Source organism: Aptenodytes forsteri, unplaced genomic scaffold (assembly GCF_000699145.1).
Source record: "Aptenodytes forsteri isolate BGI_AS27 unplaced genomic scaffold, ASM69914v1 Scaffold54, whole genome shotgun sequence".
NCBI lineage: Eukaryota > Metazoa > Chordata > Aves > Sphenisciformes > Spheniscidae > Aptenodytes > Aptenodytes forsteri.
In genome coordinates, this window is record NW_008796044.1 from 2,539,895 (window position 1) to 2,564,929 (window position 25,035).

A 25,035-nucleotide genomic window follows, 5' to 3' on the forward strand; every position below is an offset into this window, starting at 1 on the left:
GATGAAGAAAAAGAAAACCAAGAAGAAAACGAAAACCTGGTCAGATGTACTGATGATGCAAGTAAAACAGTTTTATATAAGGAATAAATAATAAAACCCCCTAAGTTAACGTATCTTTAAAATAATTTGAAATGTTATTCCATTATTGCAACTTGTGTTAACGGCACTAAATAAAACGCAATCTCTTTCTAACTGGAAACTAGTTTGCATTTGCTTTTGTTCTAGACTGCAGTCTTCGTAAAATATAAACCTCAGAAGCTCCTACTCAGCGGAACGAACCTTCTTCTAGGTGTTGCCAATATGTTAAAATGCTAATAGAACTCAGTGTTATAAAATAAAGGCCACATCAAAAATTGCAACAGAGTGCCCTCAGTGGGAATGATGCCTGAGATGCAAACACATGAAGCACCTGAAACCAGCATCTCATGTTAAAACATGAATAAAATATCTGGAGAAATTCTCCCATACAATGCAACTGCACAGATACAGTGTCGTATTTATAGCTGCTACCTGCTGTTGAAAGGATTTTCTCCTGGGATGATATGAGTGCTGTCTTTCCCCACTAAGAGCTTGATTCGATCATAGAATGACTTCACAGCTGGTGAACCAGAATGGCTCTGTTGTATGATGTCAAGAGGATCACGTGAACCCCGGCACAACAGGCTATTTTGACAAGTAGACTGGAGGCAGCAGTCTGGGTCTAGGCAGTCAACCAAGCCATCTGAAAAGTAAGAATCATCAAGATTCAGCCAGCTGCACAGCACTATCAAGCAACAGTATCTAATGGACATCTTAAGGCACTGGGAAAAAATGTTAACGCTTACTCTTCATAACATCTCTACGCCATAAAACTGGTAATTGAACCAATAATGCAACGAGGATGAGACTTTCTCAAGTACACTGGTTAAACACCATTACTGCTACAATTAATTTGAACCGGTGTTAGATGAGAATCAAGCCCAAAGAAATCTGTTAAGGGTTGGAACTAGGAAGAAGGCCTAGTGGAAGGAGTACAGGATTTTTTGTTTACATTTTTTGTTCAGTTGGTTTGTGCTTTTTTTAAAATCTTTCCAACAAAGTTTTTAGATTTCCTTGCTGGGCTATGAGAGTCTTGAGAATTGTGCTGTTTAATTTCATTTGTTCCGTTTGGGGAGATGAGGGAAGGAGATGGGGGTGACAGTAAGTTATCATTACCTAAGTAAAATAAAAATTACATTGTACCTATTTTGACAATTCGTAGGGAAGTGCTGCTGGAACTCCCACCTCCCATAGATATCTGAATCAGAACTTGTTCGCATGCTTGGATAAGGAAGGATCAGTCACAAAGCTGGTGGGTTCAGCCACCGTATTACATATTAGGTTGTCCATCAAGAATATTTCTTAAGAAGTATTTTTAAGAAAAATTAGAATTTAAACACCAGAAATTTAAATGGAATCCTCAATGGGGAGATCAATCTGTATACTTTGATAAATCACAACTGACTATTTTTAGCACATACAGTTAAAACTTCTAGCATCATCCTTTCCTTTGGTATCATCATTTAACTGAAATATGTTCTCTCAATGGAGTTCTACTGTAATTTAGAGATTAATAACCATTTACTTTAAAATATTATCATCTCTAATAATTTAGAAACATTTGTTCATCTACTCTGACAAGAATCAGGCATTCAATCCGCAATCTACTCAGGTTTGTAAACTTTCAGAGACTCCCCAAGACATATTAATCTGATTTTTGAATACAAATACGGCCTGGGCACATTCTGAATATCATACACAAGAGAGAACATTCCGGTAGGTTAGTTGACAAAAGTACCTTAGAGTAAGATCATGACTAATGTATTTTTGAGATCTTCAAATGCACAACAGACCAGCATTACCCTACACAGTGATAACTGGAAAAACAACAACAACAAAAGAAAAAGCAACCCAAACCAAAACCTACAAAAAGCTTTCTTATTTTACAATTAGCCTTGTATTTCCAACAGATTGTGTGTGCCTGAAATGACTGCTTCTGATTTAAAAACAAAATTGCCAAGGTAGGCTGACAGTGTTTCATTCGGCCCTCTAAGGAAATTTAAGTTAGACAAACTACCTTGTTGCGAGACCTATACGTTGCTTTAAGGTCAGTTGCCTATTCACATTAAGAGCTCCATTCATCTTGCAATCCTTTCCGATGTGGCGGTAGGAATTTTCTTTTTTGCTACAGTCCATTTTCCACCCACTTTATATAATCATTGTAAGGACACCGTTAGCTTCAGATTATAACTCAAGGCAGTTTTCCTATTAAGCTCTGAGAACTTTTTCTCAGCATCCTGCGTTCCTTCTCAGTTTGTGACGCCTCTGCGACTATGAACTTAAAGCTGCCCACTGTTTAGTGCGCTCAGTTCTTTTATTCAGATGACCACCAGTCAAGAGAATCCTATCAATACATTAGAAATAACAGAAGCAAAGCACAGGATATAAATTACTCCCTTTGATAAATTTACATTTACCTGTTCAAGCTGCATCATATTTTTGCTATACCTGTTATTAGAGGTGAGCATATGTTATGTCTGTAACGACCTCATCATGCAGCAGATTATGGGATGCTGTGACCGAATGCTTCTGATGACACCATGAACTTTCAATTGGCATATCAATCTCTCAGTGTCCTGTCAGTCATGCGAATCACATCTTTATGCTCACAAGCCCCCTTGGATATAGTCTGACATTGCAATCTTCAGTAAATTACCCTGTCACTGCCAATCTCACCGTTATCTCACAAACAATCAAGCAGGCAATCAAACTGCTCTGAATTGCCAGTTCAGGACCTGGGAGGCTAGAAACATCTCCGTTCAATACCAGGGAGAAACCTGTGTATGATTCCTTTCATGTTGGAAGGTTTTTGTGCAATTATGGAATTCCGGCCTGCACACTTCCAGATGCTTACAAGAGTATTTAGAAAAGACAGGCGTATACCATAACATAAATATACACACGATTTACTGGTTTGGAACATTATTACTTATAATATATGGCTGTATTCCCCCAAAAGGCTGTATTCCCCCGTACTAATTTATTCCCAGATGGCAGGATTTGGGAGTTAGGATATTTTTACCTTATGCCAACTAGTTGATCCAGCTTGTTGCAACAGCAGAGCTGAGGTATGGGTCTGTTCAGCACACGCAGCCAGAACCCGGGCACTGCTGTTTGGTGTCAAAGGCTTATACATCGCTATACTGTTTGCATTCATAGTTGCATTGCTCCTATTGTTTACTTTGTTGCTCTGAAATCTCTGACTCCATGTATAAGAGAGTATTGATTACTGTCAGAATGTATTTGTTTCTAGGTCACGTTTGCCTAACTTGCTATCTGGACGTACTATCACAGAATGGCTGAGGTTGGCAGGGACCTCTGGAGGTCACCCGGTCCAACCCCCCTGCTCAAGCAAGGCTACCAAAAGCCGACTGCCCAGGACCATGCCCAGGCAGCTTTTGAATACCTCCAAGGATGGAGACTCCACAACCTCTCTGGGCAACCTGCTCCAGCGCTCAGTCACCCTCATGATAAAAAAAGTGTTTCCCAGCATACATTTGTGCCTGGGGTTGTTCCTTCCCAGGTGCAGGACCTTGCACTTCATGAGGTTCCTATCAGCCCATTTCTCCAGCCATGTTGTACCATTACATATGAAGTAAATTGTTACAGAACCATTTAGTTGCATTAGACTCAGTTGATTAAAACAAGGGCTAGGAAAAAAATGTACCTTCTGTAAGAGAAAACTCTGCTATAAGCATGAATTTTAATTAGAATTCAGTACTTTGTTTTTTAATATATATTGCAGAGCTTGTCATCTTCCAGATTTCCTCAGGCACACTGAATTATTTATATGGTTAATTCAATGACAAAAACCTCACCATTAGCCTCACCAAGATATTGCTGCTTTTCATAGCATACACATCTGAGTTTAAAGTGGCCAGTTAGCAGCTCTCTGAAACTCTGTATGCTAAAAGGAAGAGACTGTAGAGGGGGTTAAGGTGCTGCTGAACCTCCTCCAACAACTTGAGACCAAAAGTAGTCCTGACTTGGCCTTAACTGAGAAGAAAGAAGTAGGAAATTTTGATCTGATTTAAACTGGCAGCACAGGATTAGCTCTCCATTGCTGTTCGCAGTTCTTCTGAATTCCCAAATCTTTTCAGAAACAAAGCAAGTGACATGGTATTCCTCTTGAAGACTTCACTTCTGCTAATGGATACACACATTTCTTGACTTTCCATGAACTGTTCCACAAGATTTTTGGCAGACTTAACTATACAGCAAAAAGAAAATTTTAAAAGTATTACATGTAAGTAGAATAATCTACTCGTGCACGCCATATTTTAAGATGGCCTTATTATTGTGTTCCTCTTGAACATCGTTACAAGGCCTAAAAAGCTCTCAGTAGAAATAATGATATATTTTACTCCTAATGTATTTAGAACCTCTCATCATCAGTCTTCCTTCACCACTGAATATATTTTTTATCACGTTCAGGTGACTGGGTTCCAGAATTGTGCTACACCTTTCCTTGGAAAGTTGACGCTTGAGCTATTGGTTTGTTTTGGTTTTTTTTCTAAATCCTACGAGTAAATTATCTTTAGTTTCCACTCTTCATCAAATACTTGCAGGTTGTGCTTCAGGTTCAATTCATGATACACGTTAGAATGAGTCAACTCTGACCTGACATCCAGCTGCTTGAGAAAATGCTTTCCGTACCCAGCAGGGGACAATTTTGTTTCCAAAACAAAACTTCTGAGCACATGCTCAGTAGAGGGCATCCTTACACTTCACTAGCTTCGGGAGCTGGTGGCTTTCAGAGCGTAATTCCTGGAATTTTTTCTTTTTCTAATAAACATTTCAGACTGATGATTAAAATAGAGGCGGGGGGGGGGGGGGGGAACAGCAGCTATTACGAACCCTGAGGGCAAAAGGGCCTTTGATCACTCTAAGGGCAAATTAGTTAATTTATCATGATCCGATTTTAATTATGTGTAGTATTAATATACCCAAGGTGAAAAAATTAGAGATGCTCTATCAGATCATCAAAAGAGTAGGCCTTCTCTCTGCCAACACAGAAATATTTTAATTGAGCTCTAAAACTGCATGCAGAACTGTTTCCACAGACAGGCTATTCCACAGCCCAGTATATCTTATTACCAGGAAGTTTTACCTAATATTTAACCCAAATTTTCGCTTTTGTAGCTTGATCTAATTACTGTTAGCTATATTGTCATACATAATTCAAAATAATTCCTCAGAAGTTCCTGGTGCTAACAAGAAAGCAAATGCTCCTAATCCTGCTCCAGCCCTGTTCTTCCATTAGCCAAACTGGAAAGCCTCTCTGTAAACTGTCAGGATATCCATCATACCACGGGCTTTTATAACAAACTGTGAGCACAACAGCGTATTTTCTGAACCATAAGCCTAAACCAAAGCTGCCTTTCAGGAAAAGTTGGATTATAAATCCCACATTGTGGTAAAGTGGAATAAACCTGGCTTCTGTGTAAGCTGGGCGTGCCTCCAAATGCCCCAAACACTCCCTAATGACGTTTTAAAGTACCCTGGAATATGACGTTGGTAGAGCAACAGCCCCACTTCCCTTGCCCGCTCAGGATCCCCGTGCTGCCCAGAGCTCTGGCAGTCGGGAAAACCCTCATCCCTAAGAGCATCAGCTGGAAGAAACTACTGCAGGCGTAGCTCCAGCTACGCACTGAGCGCGTGGTGGTCTTTCAGAACCTGTGAATACTGGTGGATTATCGGTGCTCCAACTTCAAACCACACGTTGCTTAGAGCAGAGTTGACCTAGAGGGCTCCAAGATGAAAACAATCTTGAAAAAAATGTTTGTTCAGTTCCAGTGTACGCATGGATACCTACGCAGCAACCGGTAGCTTTTCAAATTGTGGAATTTGCCGTCACTGAATTTCTTGCTTTTGCTTCTCCATGGGTTATAAGAGCACGTTATTGTAGTAACATATCCCGTGAGGGACAGTGTAAGGATAAGCTGGCTAATGTGTGTAAAGGCGATTACAGGCTGACATGAAGTTTTAACAAAATCGCATACAAGCACACTCATTAGCTCTTGTCAAACTTACATAATGTCTAGTTTTGATACAGATTTTATACTCGAGCCTACATGACTCACTCTGGCCCCCATTCACAACAGATTTCAACTACTCATTACATTTAATATTCTAAAACTGACTATTGTACAGGCTCTGGAAAGGTATTTTCTGCGCCAAAAGTATTCTGGGTATTTATATTGAGAAGTTCATAAAATCTTTTGTCTGTGCTGAATTAGAGACCCCTGCTGAGGCAATGCTTGTTGAGGCAAGCTAAATTACAGGATTTGCTTTTTTGCTGTGAAATACTTGTATTATCTTAAATGTCACGAGCCTGATGCAGTATCAAGTCACAGGATTTGTAATTTTCGAAAAGCAATTTTTTACTAAATGTTTATTGCAGGAAGACACTTCTCTTTTCTTTCTATTTTCTTTCTGTCTAATTTTAGAGATGAGTTTTCTAAGACAACTCAAATAAACAGCCTTTCAATCAGTCAAGTGCACTGTCCTGACAGTGAACTTCTCTAGAAATGTATTTTTCTCATGAATTGAAGAGAATTCATACTGGAGCAGATAGCTGGCTTTCTCTCATTCATTATCTTTAATGTATTGTGCCAAGCAGAATTACTGCCAACTGTACGTCTTTCAGAGATGAGTTTTCTAAGACAACTCAAATAAACAGCCTTTCAATCAGTCAAGTGCACTGTCCTGACAGTGAACTTCTCTAGAAATGTATTTTTCTCATGAATTGAAGAGAATTCATACTGGAGCAGATAGCTGGCTTTCTCTCATTCATTATCTTTAATGTATTGTGCCAAGCAGAATTACTGCCAACTGTACGTCTTGGTAGGGTTACAGCTATATAGTAACAAACTGAAGGGCAAAATTTGCCTTCTGAGATATGTACAACTCTCTTTGGAAAGCCAAGTGGAAATAAATTAAAATGAATTTTAAAAAGAATGTCCCACTTTGCATAACAAACAAGGAATTCCTCATTCCATTTAGCTTAGTATTCTGTACTGCTATGGGTTGCTTACTTTCCTTCCCCACCCAATTTTAGTCCAGATAATTACATTTTGAGAAATGTGCTCTGTGAAGTGATATAAGCAGTGACTGCATTTAAGCTTTTTTTTTTTTTTAACCTGCCTGCACCTGCCCTCTCCATCCTGATCAAATCTGAAAGAAACCAATTTAGCAAAATTTTGGCTATTTTCCTTTCTCTGAGATTACATAATTTAACTGTCTTGTCAATAAAAATTATAAACATGAGTAGAGTAAGTTTGAAAGGATGCAAAAGGTGGGAGAAGAGAGAAAGAAGGAAAAGAAAAGCCTAGAAAGAGTAACCCAAGTGGGTGATACAGGACTCCTGCCAGGGCTGCTTCTGCAGAAGCCAGAGTTCTTAAATATCTCTCCCAGATTATCCCATAGAATTCAGGACAAAGGCCCCTCAAACATGAGCTCCTGGTATCGACTGCATCCAACATCTAGCGAAACTGTTCTTTAGAAAAGGACTATGATGTTTGCTATGCATTACATTGTCCCTTTTACTTGGAAGCAGTCCAAGATCTAAGGTGAAGTCTAGTTAAACATACACAATTTATGAAGACTGTTCCAAGATACTAAAAGCATTTTGCAATTTAGGAAAAACTACACTATTACAAAATAGTTATTGTAAAAAGATGGGTATAAATAGCCCCTGTAGTGATTTCCTTATGCAATATGTCAAAAGAAATATGAACTTAAAAAGAAATGTACCTTCTCCCACTCCTCAAAATATAATTTCTAATCACTTAATTTCCTAAAATAGATCCACGGTGAATTAAATGGGTCATACATGTCTGTTGGGGGGATTATACATTGTAATCACAAGTATAGGTCTTAAAATAAAGCTATTTCTAATTCCTCCAAAAGATGCTTAGTAACTATTAGACTACTGAGGGACTGATTAAGGAAAGGGATTAGAGTTAGAAGTGGTCACAGTAAGTAAATGATGTAATCCAAACATGTTTTGGAAAACAGAAGCATTTTCCAATTAAAAAAGATCTTAAAAGTGCGTCAGTGCCAGAAAACCCTTACCTTTCAGTTAGGCTTCCTCCTTAAAAATAAACAAATAAATAGATAGAGAAATAAATAGACAAATAAATAGTTAAATAAGAGACTTTCAAGCTTTTTCAGCAAAGTAGCCTATGCACCGTAGCGACCCTAGACAGGTTCATAATGAAGACCCAGTTAAGCCCATATCTAGATTTGACATGTGATGGTAAGGACAAATACAGGTGAATTTGCCAGTGCTCCCTCAGGTCAGGCACAGCTCTACTCGAACAGCTCTAAGAGGAGAAAACAGCTCTGGACACGCTCTCCTCTCTCTGCTCTGGAATCCTGTCTTATTTATGTGAGCAATACACACTGACATCTCATTTAAAATGAAGATTTGTAAGTCTCAACAAGACAGGGACACATCTGCCTCTTCTAGGAATAAACCAACTAAAGGGTATTAATCTAAAATTGAAAGAAAATATTAAGTATAATCTTTCATTTTTCTCTTATTGAACTATGGTATGGAATTCGCATTGTGGCAGATAATAAGACAAAACAGGACAAATGGGAATCCCTTTGGAGTCAGTGGCAATGCTCTTCTTGACATCCATGAAATGAAGACTTGGCCTAAGGCCTTTGAATCTGATTGTGAGATACAATTGCAATAAGAATGGCTGAACAGTGGACGAGCACCAAAATATGTTAAATCTGTTGCCGCATGGGGAAGAATGGAGACAGAAAATGATAGTTGCATTTCAGTGACACGCTGAAGCAACTATATTTCAACAACATGAATAGACGGATGGAAAAGGACGGAGATTCAGCTGTCCAGCTAAGGATCTCATTTAGGCAAAAAATTGTATTTTTAGCTACCCTACTGCCTTTCGAAAGAACAGCTTGCATCTTCAGTACTACTCCACAACTACTTGCTTAGACGGAAAATGATAGTTGCATTTCAGTGACACGCTGAAGCAACTATATTTCAACAACATGAATAGACGGATGGAAAAGGACGGAGATTCAGCTGTCCAGCTAAGGATCTCATTTAGGCAAAAAATTGTATTTTTAGCTACCCTACTGCCTTTCGAAAGAACAGCTTGCATCTTCAGTACTACTCCACAACTACTTGCTTATGTTAACAGAGCAACGTTGGTAATGGAGCAGCAAATGAGTTCAACATTTTGCTGCAAATAAACTCAGCTGAGTTTCAAATGAAACAAGAGACTGGGAGAAGAGGCGATTTCTTTAACTTTCAATAATCTTGCATTTTATGTGAAACTTGGGGTTCTGGTAACTAGCTGAATCTTTAACGTTGATTCCCATAGTACAGTTTTCGGCTTTGTCTAATGAGGAAATTTAATTTTATCTGTTCCTTTATATACACAGTCACAATTACATAAAGGTGCAACTTGAAGTACACAGCACACATCCCTTCCTTCCTCTCCATTCCTGCACACTCCTGTGGTCCCCGCTGTGATAGCATTAATAAACGTATAGGTCACAGGACGTGTTCCTGGCCAGATGTGCAGTGAACCAGACACATAAAGAGTAGTACAGCTTAAGGCAAAGGCAGAACTGCACTCTAAGATACTAAATATTAAGAGATTAACGTTATGTTCAGTTTTGAGTTTTGTTATAGCTCTTGTGACTGACAATTTGGCAAACTGATGGGAATGACAATGACTCTGTCCTTACAGCGCATATTGGAAAGGACCCCATGCCATCTCAAAGAAAACTGAAACTCAAAATATAATCAAGCAAACCGAAACAGCAAAAATCACAAAGGCACGAGAGAGACAGAAGAGCGCTGCAGTGCCACACAGCCTGTGGGTAACTCCCAGCCTGCGCCACCTGCGCCGTGTACAAAACACAGCGTGCCTGAATCAAAGGGTTTGTCTGTTCGGTTTTTCAGGTGTACCCTGCAAGTATGTGGAGAAACAGCTAGCTGAACAGGCGTTGAACATCACCTAAGCTCCCTTATAGAAAAACTCTACAGAAACGTAATAAGGATGAGACTATTAGAGAGCAGTAATGATCATCAGATTAAAGTACTGAGCTAAGGGTGGGAAGACAAGAGATTCATTTCTGCCGTTTTCATAAAATCCCCATGTGAAAACGTGTGAGTCAAACGGACTTTTCAGGTTGTTTGGACCTTGGAACATGCATGGCTTTTCAAACTATCTACACTCCCACAAGAAGCAATGAGCAGTAACCTCTCCAGCCTCTGGAAAAAGAACAACTTCAACCTGCAAGCGTTGAGAACGTCTGAAGAGTTCTCCCCTTAATCTTTCTAGCTTTCAGCTAGGCTAAACAGTTTTCTTTCAGGTGCGACTATGGTAAACCAGAAACCAGGCACCTTTCATGGTAATGCTGATTGATGTTATATGTCTGTTGTATGGCATATTTATTCTATGTATTCTTTGACTTCGACTTGCCTTCCATGAACTACGTTTTAGAATTCTGCAATTTTAAATTGGTATGAACAGCTGAATGGTCTCACTGGTCATTTTTTCCCCTGTTTGCCTATCTGTTTTACAAGTGCAGAATATTGTCTTGGATAAGTAAGTAAACATCTTATTCCAGTATTTCTAATAATGTTTTTCAAACTCATGTCTTGTTTTGAGGAAAATCTGATGATATATCCGTTTTCAAATTTTTCTTCAAAGCCTGTAAAAACTGCAAACCTAAGCAGTTCACCTTTTAGTTTCTTACAGTGCATCTTACCACAACTTTAGTGGGCTTTGTTGTATAGTTAAATGCCAAATAATGTAATCTGGCAGTTAGATTCTGCTCTTTACAATTCCGTAACGGCTATAAAGCAAGTTCCCGTTTTCTGAAATTGAATCAGCTCCAGCTCTTTTAAAATATTTCTATAAGCACTGATCATATGTGAAACCAAGGAACTAACAGAGGATTTTCAGATTAAAGCTAGTGGATGATATTCAGATGTGGTTAATATCATGTAATCAAAACCAAATATACCTGTTCCTGAGATTGGGACTTATGAACAATTTCTACACCCTGAAATTTGATACAAAATTAAAGCACTCATCTTAATGGAAATTTTACCCTAGAAGCAGCCATTCAAATAAGCCAAATGTTTCTTTGCAGTTTTAGGAAATACCATGAGTAAAACATTTATTAACCGGCAAACAACAGATGCGCTCTTTAGATTAATTATTGGCCAAAGAAAAGCAAAGGCGTCTCAAAGCTGTCTCTGACGTTTGACTTTTAATGAAGAGCAAAAGTAAGTGAAAAAGACTTTAAGTGACTTACTAAAGACACTGTAATGAAAAGTATAAGAAAGCTGCTTCAAATGAAGGAGACAGATTAAGCAATCTTATTTAGATGGCACAGCTTCTCAGCACTGCTTTCAGCCCAGCATAGCCTAATACACCATGGAAGGCTCTACAAGATGAGATAAACTAAAGCCGTCTTTGAAGGTAAACACAGAACACAAATTCTGTATTTAACAGGGATATGCCTGATAAAGGAGAGGGAAAATTGAACTGGGATCTCAGAGCCTTACCATATACGACTGTTCAGCGCACCTCACTCAGCCCTTTAAAGTCTGGCACGTGAACCGCGCGATATGACAGCAAGCTACAACCACTTACACAGGTTCTGTACATGAGAGCATGACCCTGGCCTCTAGCACAGAGCAGAAAAAATATTGCTAAATATCCCGCTCAATCAGCCGCTCTGCTTGTGCACACAGGCACAGTAAGTTGTTCTGCAATTCACATGCGCCAAGAGCCCACAGGAAGAAGTTCTGGTCCGCTGGGCCATGCTCTCCACCGTGGGCTTCAGTGGGATGCGGAGTGGGACTGAGTCTGCCTGTTCGTTCCTGACGCAGGCGTTGTGGGTCACCACATCTCTCCACAAGGCCACAGCTCGCTCAGTCTCATTTGTTTCAAAAGAAATGTAACCACAACACTTGACAACAATGACAGCCGAAGCCTTTCTGAAGGAAAATGACTCACAAAGAAAACGTGTATAACCCTCTGTTCTTTAGGGACTGGGAATTGAAAGACTTTTGCTCACCTCCCTCATTATCCTTGTTATCGGCACAGGCAGTTTCCATGGCAACGTTGCATCCAGGCCCCCTCCAGCCGCTCTGGCAGACACACTGCCAGCTGTTCTGACCCAGTGTGCATCTCCCATTGCCATTGCACAAATCAGGGCAGCCATCTGGTTGAAGAAATGGAGAAGGTAAGTACAAGACGCACTCATTCACACTGCCACTCAGACTTCTGACAATATTACTGTGCAGACAAAAAGGCTCGTTCCTGCTGGTGGGACAAACGCTCTCCTGGCCCAGAGCCACAGCCCTGGGGTGGAGAAGGAGGGTAAGGAAAGGGGATACCTCAGAGAAATGGGGATTTAACTCAAGCCAAAAGGCAGGAGGAGTCCTACCATCAGCCATAATACATGTTTTAAGAACCCTGTAAAGGTTCAGATCTTGAGATGACAGAAATTACAGTCTGCTGGCAGAAGATCACAGCTTCTTATTTTTCCCCGCTGTATGTGTGTGTATATGCATATATGAGGGAGAACGTCTTCTTCAACAAGCATGTCAGTGTTCAGAGTGCCTTTTGTATTGCACATTGCATAATTCTCCAGAGCTTCTCTAAACACAAAGTTTAAATAAATAGTTTTGAAAATATTTTCCTTCTTTAACAGTCATTTTAAAAGACCTACTTATTTAACACTAAGTTTGCTTATATGATGTAACATTTCATGCTTTCTGAAAGACACGTTAGAAGAGATATCCCACAAAAGATGTATGTTTTGAATTGACTGTGGGTGTGACATGACTCACTGTATAGCAAGAGCTGAATTAGGAACAAAAATATTAATTAGCTAAGGTGCTCATACATTCTAACAAAATGTCCACAGGTAATAGAATACCTCGACTGCTTTTTCCTGAAACTAAATGAGTCTCAGGAGGAGGCACTACTGTATCTTACTGAATATTCATTATGAAAAAGAGTAAGAAAACCAAATTTCAGCCTCATTATATACAATCAAATCCATCAACACCCAATCCACACAAGCATGTGTATTTGCCTGTGGAGGTGAGAGAAGATTTGAGAGTCCTGCAGCAGATCTCTCAGCACCTTTTCATTAGTCTGAGCAGGAGGAGAAGGCTGTGTTGCCATACTGACAATAGATGTTGGATCCCAGTCATTCACCAGCTGTCTCGTTTGGGTTGGAAATACAGTCTAATCCTGCCATCTCTACAACCACCAGAGAACGGAATAATTAACCTCATTGCTGTTGGCCTTGGGCAGAAAATTTAATCTCAAAACAGCTCACAAAGCTTCATGCTCTCATTTTCCCCTCCACCAGCAGCGATGGGTCACTGTCGGCATCAAGATGTGCAGGGACCTGCTGCAGCCCTCTCAGGTCTCACCAACTGGCTGGGTCAGTCCTTTGCATTTGCCACCGTGACCCCAAGCTGTGACTATTAATTAAGCACTCCACTCCCTTCCCCCGGCATTTTAAGAGCACCAAGGAACTAATGGGCACCCTACCGGAGTGTGGATACTCTTTACACCAGCTGTGAGTGAGGAAAGCAGCAGTTGGAAATATCCTGAAAGCAAATAAATGTTTGTCTGAGCAGCACCACTTCAGATGTGCAGCACTGGAGAAAGACTTATGACGTTATGTTGCCTTTGTGCCCCTTGGCCTCTGCAGGTGACTGGGAATAGGAGCAACTGTCAAGCTAGCACAGCTTTCATACTAGTGCTGAAAGGTTGAACAGCCTTCCAGAAATCACTAATTTAGACTCTCTGTGTGTTTCTATAAACCTGTTCAGAAAGCCAGAGCTCTGAGTTTGTGTCTCTTCCTACTCCTCCCAGCTGCCTTTGCTGTAGCCAGGCGATCTTAGAGAGACGCTCCTCTGACCCCATACTGGTTTTGACACTGCTGAAGGAGTTTCCCATGCGGGAAAGTGAGCTGCCTCGTATCCCCGGTACTCACACAACTGGTATCACAATACGTAAGCATTCACTTTCACTTTTCCTCATTGGGTTGTTACCTGATACGTTCATACTGATTAATTAAATTTTAATAGGACTAAGTAGTCCACAGCCACATTAATTTTCGATGTAATTCTGAAAGTTTCCTTTACTATTTAAAAAAAAAAAACCAAACAGAATGCTGGGCCTCTGGAAGGTGCTGGACTGAGACCTCTGAGACCTCAGCTGTCCCGCAGAAAAGGCTCTTTGTAGATAACAGCAATCAAAGTTTCTGTGCATTGTCCTGCCAGGGTGCCTGAACCTGCATCATTTCTAGCACTGGCACAGCAGCTTGATCTCCACCAAAGCTCTGTGGAGTAAGATACCACACCTCTGTGAACAGGGCCAAGACCATTCAGTTCATTTTACACAGAAGCTATCAGCAGGTAGAAACAAGTCCTAGAAGTTTTATTTCAATGCTGTTGTGTATTAAAAACATACAGTGCCCCTTTTCACGTAAATGTAGGATTATTTTGGCATTACATATCTTAGCTATAAAACGTTGCACTTACTTTTGCAGCACAGGGAATATATTTTCAAGGCATTTATTTTATCTCTTTCATTTGTCAGGTTGTTTGAATGACCAAAATGATAATGTTTGAGGGAGGCATCATACTGTAGGACAAATTTGTTTTAAATGAAAAACAAATAGTAATTGTGAATATACACACACGGTTGGCTTTATACTGAGACACTGAAGAGAATTAAATCACTGAAGCAGTTTGCTTTGCAGCGTATGAGCAAGATGAAAACACGAACAGTAGGGTGCTAGCAAAATCTCTGAAAAGTTTTATGTGCAGCTGGGGGTTAATGGACATGACTTTGCGTTTAGCTTAAAGACAGAAGCAAGCGTCACTGGTATAGACATGATGTTGCTAGGAAACACTATGCTACCTTTATAGAGTTTATTTAACTGTGGCCTTCCAAAGACAGACTTCGTGTTTCAATAACATAAATATCATAAGGAAGGGAAAAAACCAGCAGTAGACTACAATAAGATCCAAGTACTTTGACAATAATGTCTTCCTTAAAAGATCTTTTAAATTAATGACGTATTAACTTTCAAAATAGCTTTAAGTAATGGACAACTATTTAGGTATTTTGCATGGTTATGTGTGTTTCCATACGTGTGTGTGCATATATGCATTTCTGTTCATGCCTGTTTTTCTTCAAGCAAATACTTACATAGCACTATAGTCTGTTAGACCAATATTTGTTCTAACAGCCTCTTGACCAACTAGACAAGTTGGTCTATTATGATCCATTAACGAACTATTAAAAACAAGTTTTCTTCTAAAAAAGGTTATATTTAGGCAGTGTACTGAATATCTCTATTTAAATCTTCCTACATGTGCATGCGGGCAATGATTAGTACCGATGAACATCCTCTGCACACATAGCATTTGCACGTGGCTAATGGGCCTTGATGCACTTCAAGGGGTTTTGACAGTGGACAAGGTCACAAAGCGCCTAATTGAGGTGCCTTCAGAGTCTCAGCAAATGCTCAGTGCTCACAGCTGGACACATGGTCTTTGCTGGAAATGCACACTGTATGAAGCATATCCTAACACCAAGTGCATGGGTAAAGCTTGCTTTCATTCTGCAGCCCTAGCTCACTCCGAGCAGCGTATTACCTCCTGGCTGTCTTATGAATTCACTCACAGAGTAAGGTAGTCAAAGAGAGAGTAAGGTAGTCACGGAGGGAAGGGCTATCAACATCTAACCTTAAGAAGTAATCCGCCATGGTATGAAGCTCTCAGTCACAGCACAGAAAAGGGCCCTTCACGCTAAGCAGACAGGTTGCTATTTCTGGTGTGTAGAGAAATTCTACTCATCTTTTCTATTACAGTATGCTTAATGGAAAATGTCAAAAAGCTAGGTTAAAAAAGAAGAAAATGCTTGTTTAAAGTGCTAGATTGACAACCTATTTATTCACAGAACAGGCAGAGTACGGGCAACAGCAGTTCAAGTGTCTCACACTTTTCTAGCAGTGTCTCTGCACAGGCTGCTGCTGCTAGAGGTGAAACACTAATGCAGCCCCCCTTCTCTTTCAGTCTCCAACTTGCTTGTGGGACTGGTAACTGGGAGCTTTAATACAGGTACATAGGCATTTACAATTAAAACAGCAAGAAAGATTTCAGCACTTTTTGCAATGTAGCATCAGGAATCTGTGACTAGCATTGTGAGGGACCATCAGAGTAAGAGAAGGTTTCAAAATCAAAATACTAAAATTCATTCCTCTCCATACCACAGACAGACAAAATGTCCATGTAAAGCGAATGCTGGAAGGCAGTGGTAAAGGAGAAGGAGAAAATAAAGGCATTATATCTCTGGATCTAACAGAGAATGATGTAAACTGGTGTTTTGCACATATGAGATCCCAAAACACTTTTTAGCATTCTCACTGAACAGAACAATCTCTATGATCTTGCAGTTCTGGAACAGTAGGGCTAGTGTTTAATGCCTGAATTTATTTCCTCTCAGTTTTTTTTCCAACTACGCAACTAAACTGGAGTAACAGAACAAATACATTAATGGATTTCATGGTGTTTCTTGCTCTTTTTTGTTCAAAGAGGCTGTTACATTCTTAACTTGCTCATAGTTTAAAAAGCCCATTTCTTGGCGAGTTAATATCATACCACATCTACAGCGGTAATTCGCATGAGAATGCTGACTCTCATGGATCGTAACAAGGGCTTGAAGACAACTCTGAAACTCTACAATTTGGTACGCAGAGATTCAGCAAATTGATCTGTTTCAGTGCACGGGGACACCTGCCCCCTATATACCTACATTGTTTCTCAGTAGTTGAGAGCCCTCCACTTGCGTTTCCTCAGCTTATCCATTCCAATGCACGTATGAGGGCAGTACGTTACAGTGAAAGGAACTTTGGTGGTACATAGTACAAATGAATACTCAGTAGCAACACGAGAGGACTGTGGCTTAAGAAAAAAAAGTGTGGTATCTTTTCCATAAAATAGTTGAGGTCCTTCCTCCGGGAATAAATCAGATTTCTGTCTCTTGACTGTGCCTATGACTAAGAGGAAGAGGATCTACCATGGATGCCAAGTAAATAACGTAGTATCAGAAGAACAGAACACTAACAAAACACCACGAGAAATGAGAATGTGTCAATATGAAGAGGAGTATTTAGTCAACTACTACTATATATATAAAATTATTACATTCATCTTATTTCACATTATTAATATTCATGGAGAAAAGGTTTGAGACCTTTGGTTAGACACAATAGGAAAAGAAAGCTCCTGTCTGAAAGCTTTTATAAACCAAAAGACAAAATGAGCTTAAAATACTAGATTTTGTTATTTGTCTGTAGAGCTCCACATTGCCACAGTCCATGATGGGGCCTACAAGATGCTATAACAATACAAATTAAAGTGTTTTTCATAGCAACAACAGAAAAATAAATAGTCTAGAAAACAACAAACACTGCTGTTACTGAGGGCATTGTGAGCAAAATTAAATCTACTGCTTCCTCCAGGCCTATGTAAGCTTTATCTATTTCTATGGTTTCATATTTTCAAAACTTATGAGATTTATGAAAAGCTGAATTTAACAAGAAAGTCTGCAGAATCATTACGAATAGTAAGCAAAATCAATACGGACAGTACTTGTTTCTAAGAAAGTGATAGTACTGGATATGTTTACGAGAGAATACTTGTAAGTTTTACCTACAACGAAATTATTCTGAGACTAAATTGTAAAGTGATTAATTCATTTTTTAACTCAGCAAATTAATTTCCAGGATCTAGGCAGTACCTCAAAAATTGTAATCCAATTTTGGGTAAATTCTGCACAGAGTTCCTTTTCATTCCACTGATACGCACAAACCCCAGGTATACAAATACACGTGTACCCAGCTACCCAGGCATATATAGATTTTCCTTTGTATAAACTACTTTAAAACTCCAAAACAAACATTTTAAGTAAATCAAAATATAAAGACACACTGTCTAATTAATATGTGGTTTCAGTCTAAACCTTAATAATCATCAGAACTCCCAGTTACGGTGGGGCCAACCACTCTGAAAAAGGAGGAAGGGAAAGGGCAGCCAGGGAAAAAGAAGTTAGAGAAATCTTGTTCTTCTTAACGTTTTCAAACTTCGAATGAATAGGTAGCCTCTTAGTATAATTAAAGGAAAAAGGGGAATAGGAGAGGTGGAGGGAAAAAAGTAAAATCTCTCTAGGTGATGTCTTGTAACCACTTAGAGAAGAGGACAATGTTTTTAGCTTCTACTCAGTTTGTACACGGAAAATCAGATGTAAATCAAGAGGTTACACCTTCTGAGTCCTTCTGATCCAAAGCTGTCTATCAGCCATCTATCCTCCAAACAATATCTTCAAGCAGATAGAATGGGTTCCCAGCACCTCTCCCCATTTAGCACGCGTGTAGTGCAGCTATCCTCTGGAATGTAGTATCTCTTGTTTATCTTTCCTCCTAACCCCATTTTACACATCCTTATCCAAAGCCTGCTGGCAGTCGGTGGAGTCTTTTCATCGACTTGAACTGACACCGGACCAGGTGGTCCTATGGGTGAAGATGCCCTGCGGTAAAGAGTCTGTTGTACAGCACAGTGTTTTCTCGCTCACATGAGTTTCACGGGGAACATTTAAATTACATTTAAATCCCCCTCATTACAGCTGTTAACTACAGAACTGTAGCAAATACAAGTAGTCTGGGATATGATGGTACCTACAGAACACAGAGAAATGACTTAAAAGCAGTAATGATAATAGCCTGTTTAATTTGGATTTTAGAGGATAATCACTGTTTTCATATGTTTTGCACATTCCTTCAGTGAGTTACTGGTATGCCTACGGCTATCTAGCAAATAATAAATGAGGTACGTAGAACGAGGTACCTAGCAACACTGAAAATAAAATTATGTGTTTTATTTGCTATTGTTATTTTTTAATCCTTCAATTCCAAAGCCTACAGGGCTTAGTTAAAGCCAAAGAAAGGGCATACAAATAAAAATGACACATGGTATTACGGTAGGCACACACAAGTTATTTTCTACAGAGTAATATTTCAACTGAAATAAACTCAAATCCAAAACATGTAACTAAACATATGTCAATGCAATATAGTATTGCTTGAGTGAGAGGTGAGGCCCCTTTGAGTGAGTTTGGACAGTTCCAGAACAGGCTAGAGAGCCATGCAGAGGCACTAGCTCAGGTCTTCGAAGCAGGACAGTCACACAGATTGACAAATTGTTAAAAATTAACAATTTCAGTGTAATAAAAAGCCCGACTTCACTGCTCAAGTACAACAGCAGTGCTGCTTGCGGTTCCAGAGAGTGCTGACACAGAGCAGGAGCTTCTCCGTGGCACTGAAACATTTGTCACCAAAATCCTCCGACTGGCTTCCTTGCTTCTTTTTCTTTTCTTTTTTATTTTTTAGAGAAAACTTTTTTTTAAACTTAACCAATACATTAAATATTTCTTTAAGCTAGATATCAAACAAAAGAATGTATGGAAAAAATAACTATTTGCAGATGTGTTGGGGGAGACGAATACATGCCTGAGTTAAAACCAAAGAATGGGCCAGCTACAATTTTATTTACTGAACAGGCTGAAAAAAATGGAAAGGCCAAGAAGTAAGTTTCAAGAGTCCAGAATCCTGATTTCCTCCTCTCTAATACTTTCTGTGCAGGCAGACAATTATGAATGTTAAGTAAGGTTCCTTAAATTGCCTGGTATATGTAAGCCATAACAGAATTTCCTTCTGATTTCTATTTACTATATATCTATGCAATTTCTGTCTTCACATGTAAAGGTAGGAACTTGGAGAACATCCAGCTTTCCAAATGAAATAGGAAAAAGTGAGAAAAACATGTGCAACTGTTTAGAAGAAGAGAAGTAAACCTCACACAAAGGGGAACTGCTGGTATTAAAAAGGAAGTCTCAAGAAAAGTCATTTGCATCTTCCTGAAGAAAAAAAACCTATAAAAAAAGATACAGACACACACACACACACAAAAGACGGAGGAAAGCTCATGCTGCAATATAGGTCGCAAAAATTTGAGATTGAAAAAAAGCCCACGGGTGTCAGAGCATCATGCCTTGTTAACAGGGGATTGTTCCCAGCAGTACATTCCGTTTTATCCAACTTCATTTTAAGCGACTCAAGCAGATGGGCTCCCATTACTTTCCTGGAGGGAGACACCCTCGAGGTCTCCCTTTTGTGCACAACCACATGACCAACAGAGTTCTCTAACTATCACCAGCTTTTGGTGTGACCCCCTTCAAGCTGCCAACAGCTGGGCAGTGAAAAGAGGGTGACAGTTTGTGCTACACTGTCCTGAGACTTGAGGAAACTGTCCTGGTTTCGGCAGGGATAGAGTTAATTTTCTTCCCAGTAGCTGGTACAGTGCTGTGTTTTGCATTTAGGGTGAGAACAGTGTTGATAACACACCGATGTTTTAGTTGTGGCTAAGCAGTGCTTACACTAGTCAAGGACTTTTCAGCTCCCCATGCTCTACCGACTAAGAAGGCTGGAGGTGCACAAGTAGCTGGGAGGGGGCACAGCCAGGACAGCTGACCCCAACTGGCCAAAGGGACATTCCACACCATATGACGTCATGCTCAGCATGTAAAGCTGGGGGAAGAAGAAGGAAGGGGAGGACGTTCGGAGTGATGGTGTTTGTCTTCCCAAGTCACTGTTACGTGTGATGGAGCCCTGCTGTCCTGGAGATGGCTGAACACCTGCCTGCCGATGGGAAGGAGTGAATGAATTCTTTGTTTTGCTTTGCTTTTGCTTTACCTATTAAACTGTCTTTATCTCAACCCACGAGTCTTCTCACTTTTACCCTTCTGATTCTCTCCCCCATCCCACTGGGGGGGAGTGAGCGAGCGGCTGGGTGGTGCTTGGTTGCTGGCTGAGGTTAAACCACAACAGAAACCAAACAGATCAATAATCAAAAAATCCCTGTCTGCTCAGCAGGTTGAGTATACACAGAGAGCTTCAGCTGAGCCAAAGAATTTGGGCTATTTATGTATCTAAAAGACAGTTTCAAGAAGGAAGGGAGACTGCACTGATAGGAAGTTTAGTTATAAGACTGAGAAGCTTCTGCAATGCTAAGAGACCAAGTGCTCCGCTGTAGCCAGGAGTCCAGATCCAGCCCCGCAAATGTGGGATGTCTATGGGATCCTGTCTCCACACAGCCCCCACAACATCCACAGACTGCAGGCAGGGGTAAGGGATGGTACGAGTGCGGTGCGCAGGCAGCGTGCTGTCTGCATGCCCCGATATTGCTAACCTTAACACAGAAGATGCATCACATCCTGCACAGAAACCAACTCTCTGCATGGTGGCTTTATCAATGATCAGGTGAGGATCGTTTCAGATGTGTACCGGCATAAGCAAAGTAGTTATACGAAACATAGGGACATAAGTAAAGACACTGCTGCAGCCCAAAAGCTACAGCATAGCTACAGAGTTTCTTCTACAGGCTAAGCAGATTATTTGCCGAGATTTTGAGCGAGAGCTAAAATTTGACCCTAGCAGCACATTCAAGTTACACAGTGTATTCTTTTCAAACAAGACTCATATTTAACTCATATTCATATACCCAATAAAAAGATACATTAAAGATGCAATAAAATTTCTGTTTAAGATAGCTGCTTCTTTCAAATTAATCTTACTGTAACAAAATCCATTTAGAATATAATTCTGGGTGAAATGGCATTCATAAAACCAGTACCACAACCATAATCTTTTATTGTATTAATGTTTCTGATATGGGATACAAGGACCAGCATCATCCTTTGTAATAGGTAATATCGCTCCTGAGAAAGAAGCTGCCTCAAGTTGGATTTATCTCTAAAACGTCTATATAAATAGTTTAGTGGCAGCGTAATGATAAAGTGACCTATCAGACAGGAGGTATAAATTCAGTCAATTGAAGAGTAACAAGCAAAACACTGACCTCATATTTAAAAGAATATATAACCTAATTAAAATGTGATAACTAAAATCCCTACATTAATCACAGTGTTATGGCAGGGAGTTTCAGTCATTTGTTCATAAAAATTAGGATTCACAAAGTAATTGCTACGCAACCTCCTTGCACACAATGCAATTTGCTTTATTATTTGAAATATGTGGCAGCCATAGCTTTTCAAAAATATGCACTTGAACTTTTTTGAATAAATGTTTTGGTAAAGTGTGGGTATACTTTTAGATACACTTATTAGCTACAAAGCTTCAAGGATCTCATATACGCTGATTCAGAAAGTTGCGTCACATTCCCACACTCCTTACCCATCCTATCCTCTTCATGTCATAGGGAGAGACAAAGAGGAAAAAAGCAACGTAATTCTTATGTTAAGTGATATCTGTATCTGGCAAAAGGATATTTGATATTGTGCTGTCAAATCCCAGACATTAGATTTCAAAAGCTCAGTTTCATTTGGCTAGCTGAAATTTACAAAATTCAACACAAATTACCTAATTTTTCCGTATTTCAGACAGAAAACAATGCAAAGCCCTAATTTGGCAGTTCTTAACAGCTAAGACGATGTATGAGCTCAGAATCACACCCAGCTTACTGAAGTACCTGTAGTATTCTATTCTAGCTTTGGAGGAAAGCATGAAGTCACGGGGGTTTAAAGGTTTTTCTGGTTTCATGTTCCTTTATGCAGTTTTCATACAGAGCCCAGACGCCAAAGGATGCTGCTGCTCCACCCCGTGCTCCCTGTCAGACTAAGCTTGCCGGTGGAGATGGCATGGTGCCACGCTTATCCAAAGTTGAACCCGATTTAATGATACTGTGAATGCAGCTTGTGTAAAGCTAGCGGTAAGCCCTACCCTTCACCTCCTCAGATATGAACTTTTAAAATCCCTGTATACATCAAGATGCCACAAAGGTAGCACCTAATTTCAAACATTTACAATCTAAGACCCCGCTGATATAAAAAACAGATGATCAGGCTTGAAAGGGCAGGATCGCTTGTTGCTACCAAGGCTTTGTCTGGTAGTACAGATTACTCCCAGATCTCTCATTTGATTGAAAACCCTCCAGTGAGGCAGATGTACTTTTTCTCTGTGAATGCCCCAGTGGGTCAGCAGAGGAGACGACATTGTCACTGGCTAGCTTTTCTCAAGACACAAATGCCACCCAGCATTTCTCATACTTCAAATTTTAAAGGAAAATCACAGCTTTACTGCTCAGAAAATATTTTTAAGCAACATCTGTTGCAACAAAGTTTCAGTGCAGAGGCCCGGAATGTAAATGCCAAACCAAGCTAAATCAGACATTTTCTGGCAAGGTAAATGTATAGATACATTAAATATAACCACATTAAAGTAATTCTTTAGGACTTACGTAGACCTAAAACTATCCTACAGACAGGATATTTGTAATTAAGCGCGAAACACTGTCCTCTGCTGTGCTCACACATTTACACCTGAAACTAGGTCTCTAAATCAGATTTGGTAACAATAAAATTATTTCTAGTGTTCTGCAAACAACGATGGCCTAACACAAAATGATAACAAGGCAAGCTTTCAAACTCCGGTCTCTTCAGAAGCAACGCACAGACAGAAACAGGGAGAACAACAAAACCACAAACAGGTATGTTGTGCGGAACATGAAAGCTGGCGCTACAGGCGAGGCCTCGGCAGTAGCTCTGTCTAACAAAAGGTATACTGCAAATATTGAAAAGTTCACCTGTCTGAGAAAAACTGACATGCTGTAATGTAAAATTAACCGTTAAATCTGAAGTGGCTAGACTTCTTGGGATCACATCCTTCTTCACTGACCAGACTGACTCTTCATCCTTCTCGGTTCTATCAGCTGAGGGCTAGGACACAAGCTGGTCCACATTGGCAAAATTCAGCCAAATTCAACAGAATTACATGGATTTCAATCAGCTACTGTGCAGCCTCAAGGTTCCTGGCAGTTTGGTGTACCTGGGCCCTTCATAAAATAGTTAAAATTAACATATTGGTTGTTCTTCAGAAAAGCATGGATTTTCTCTGGTTCCTACGCGTTAACTGACTACCAGGCATGACAAAAACCCTTGGATTATAAACTGCTGCTGGTGGTTTTACAGCCCTTCCTCCCTCCTGAAAGGGTCCTGGATAACTAGCACTTCTCCTGTCTGAAAGGCAATGAATCACTTAGAAACGCAGATTTCCTTTCATCAGACTGGCATGAGCCTGACCATTCCACAAAGAAACAACCCTTGGATGCATCCATTCTAGCCAAATATCACTAGCACCAAATTTTCCATTTCCAAACATTTTTATAAAGTCCTACTAAAACTAAACTAATATTCTAGACCTAATGCAATTTTGGATTTTCAGGGAAGACACAGTTCTTAGTTCAGTCATTAACTTCAGAATAATTTCATTCACTTCACAAGCCCTCCACATAGGGCATACAGGAGCTGTGCTATCAACCACTTCGGAGGGACTGTCAGACTCCATTTCATACCTCCCTTACAGTCCATTCAGCAACGCGATATATACGGGCATAAGCCAAATTGAGCTAAGTGAATACTGAACCATTTCTTCTTAACAAGAACAGGTACATCAAATATTATTTTAATTCTCTCACCAATGGCTTACTAAAGAAATTAAAAATCAAGTTCAAGGCCTTACTTCTTATCTGGCAAGCTCAGGATATTTAAGAGGCTGCCTAAGGTACAGGGATGGAAACTGGGGTCAAGAGCTCTGCTAAGCTGACAAAAACTAATCTTATCTCATAGAATCATAGAATAGTTTGGGTTGGAAGGGACCTCTAAAGGTCATCTAGTCCAACCCCCCTGCCGTGGGCAGGGGCATCTTCAACTTGAGCAGGTTGCTCAGAGCCCCGTCCAACCTGACCTGGAACGTTTCCAGGGATGGGGCATCCACCACCTCTCCGGG

The 25,035-nt window shown here is 40.0% G+C and overlaps 1 protein-coding gene across 2 annotated transcripts in view; it reads right to left on the reverse strand.

Moving 5' to 3' along the window:
* Positions 1–25,035, reverse strand: part of TENM2 (teneurin transmembrane protein 2) — a 600,599-nt gene that overhangs the window by 45,442 nt on the left and 530,122 nt on the right. For both annotated transcript variants that reach the window (XM_009285708.1, XM_009285709.2), the window contains 2 exons: positions 12,160–12,306; positions 511–721 (listed from right to left, as the gene is read on the reverse strand). In XM_009285708.1, coding sequence (XP_009283983.1) covers positions 511–721; positions 12,160–12,306 — 358 coding nt within the window. The remainder of the gene's footprint in view (positions 1–510; positions 722–12,159; positions 12,307–25,035) is intronic.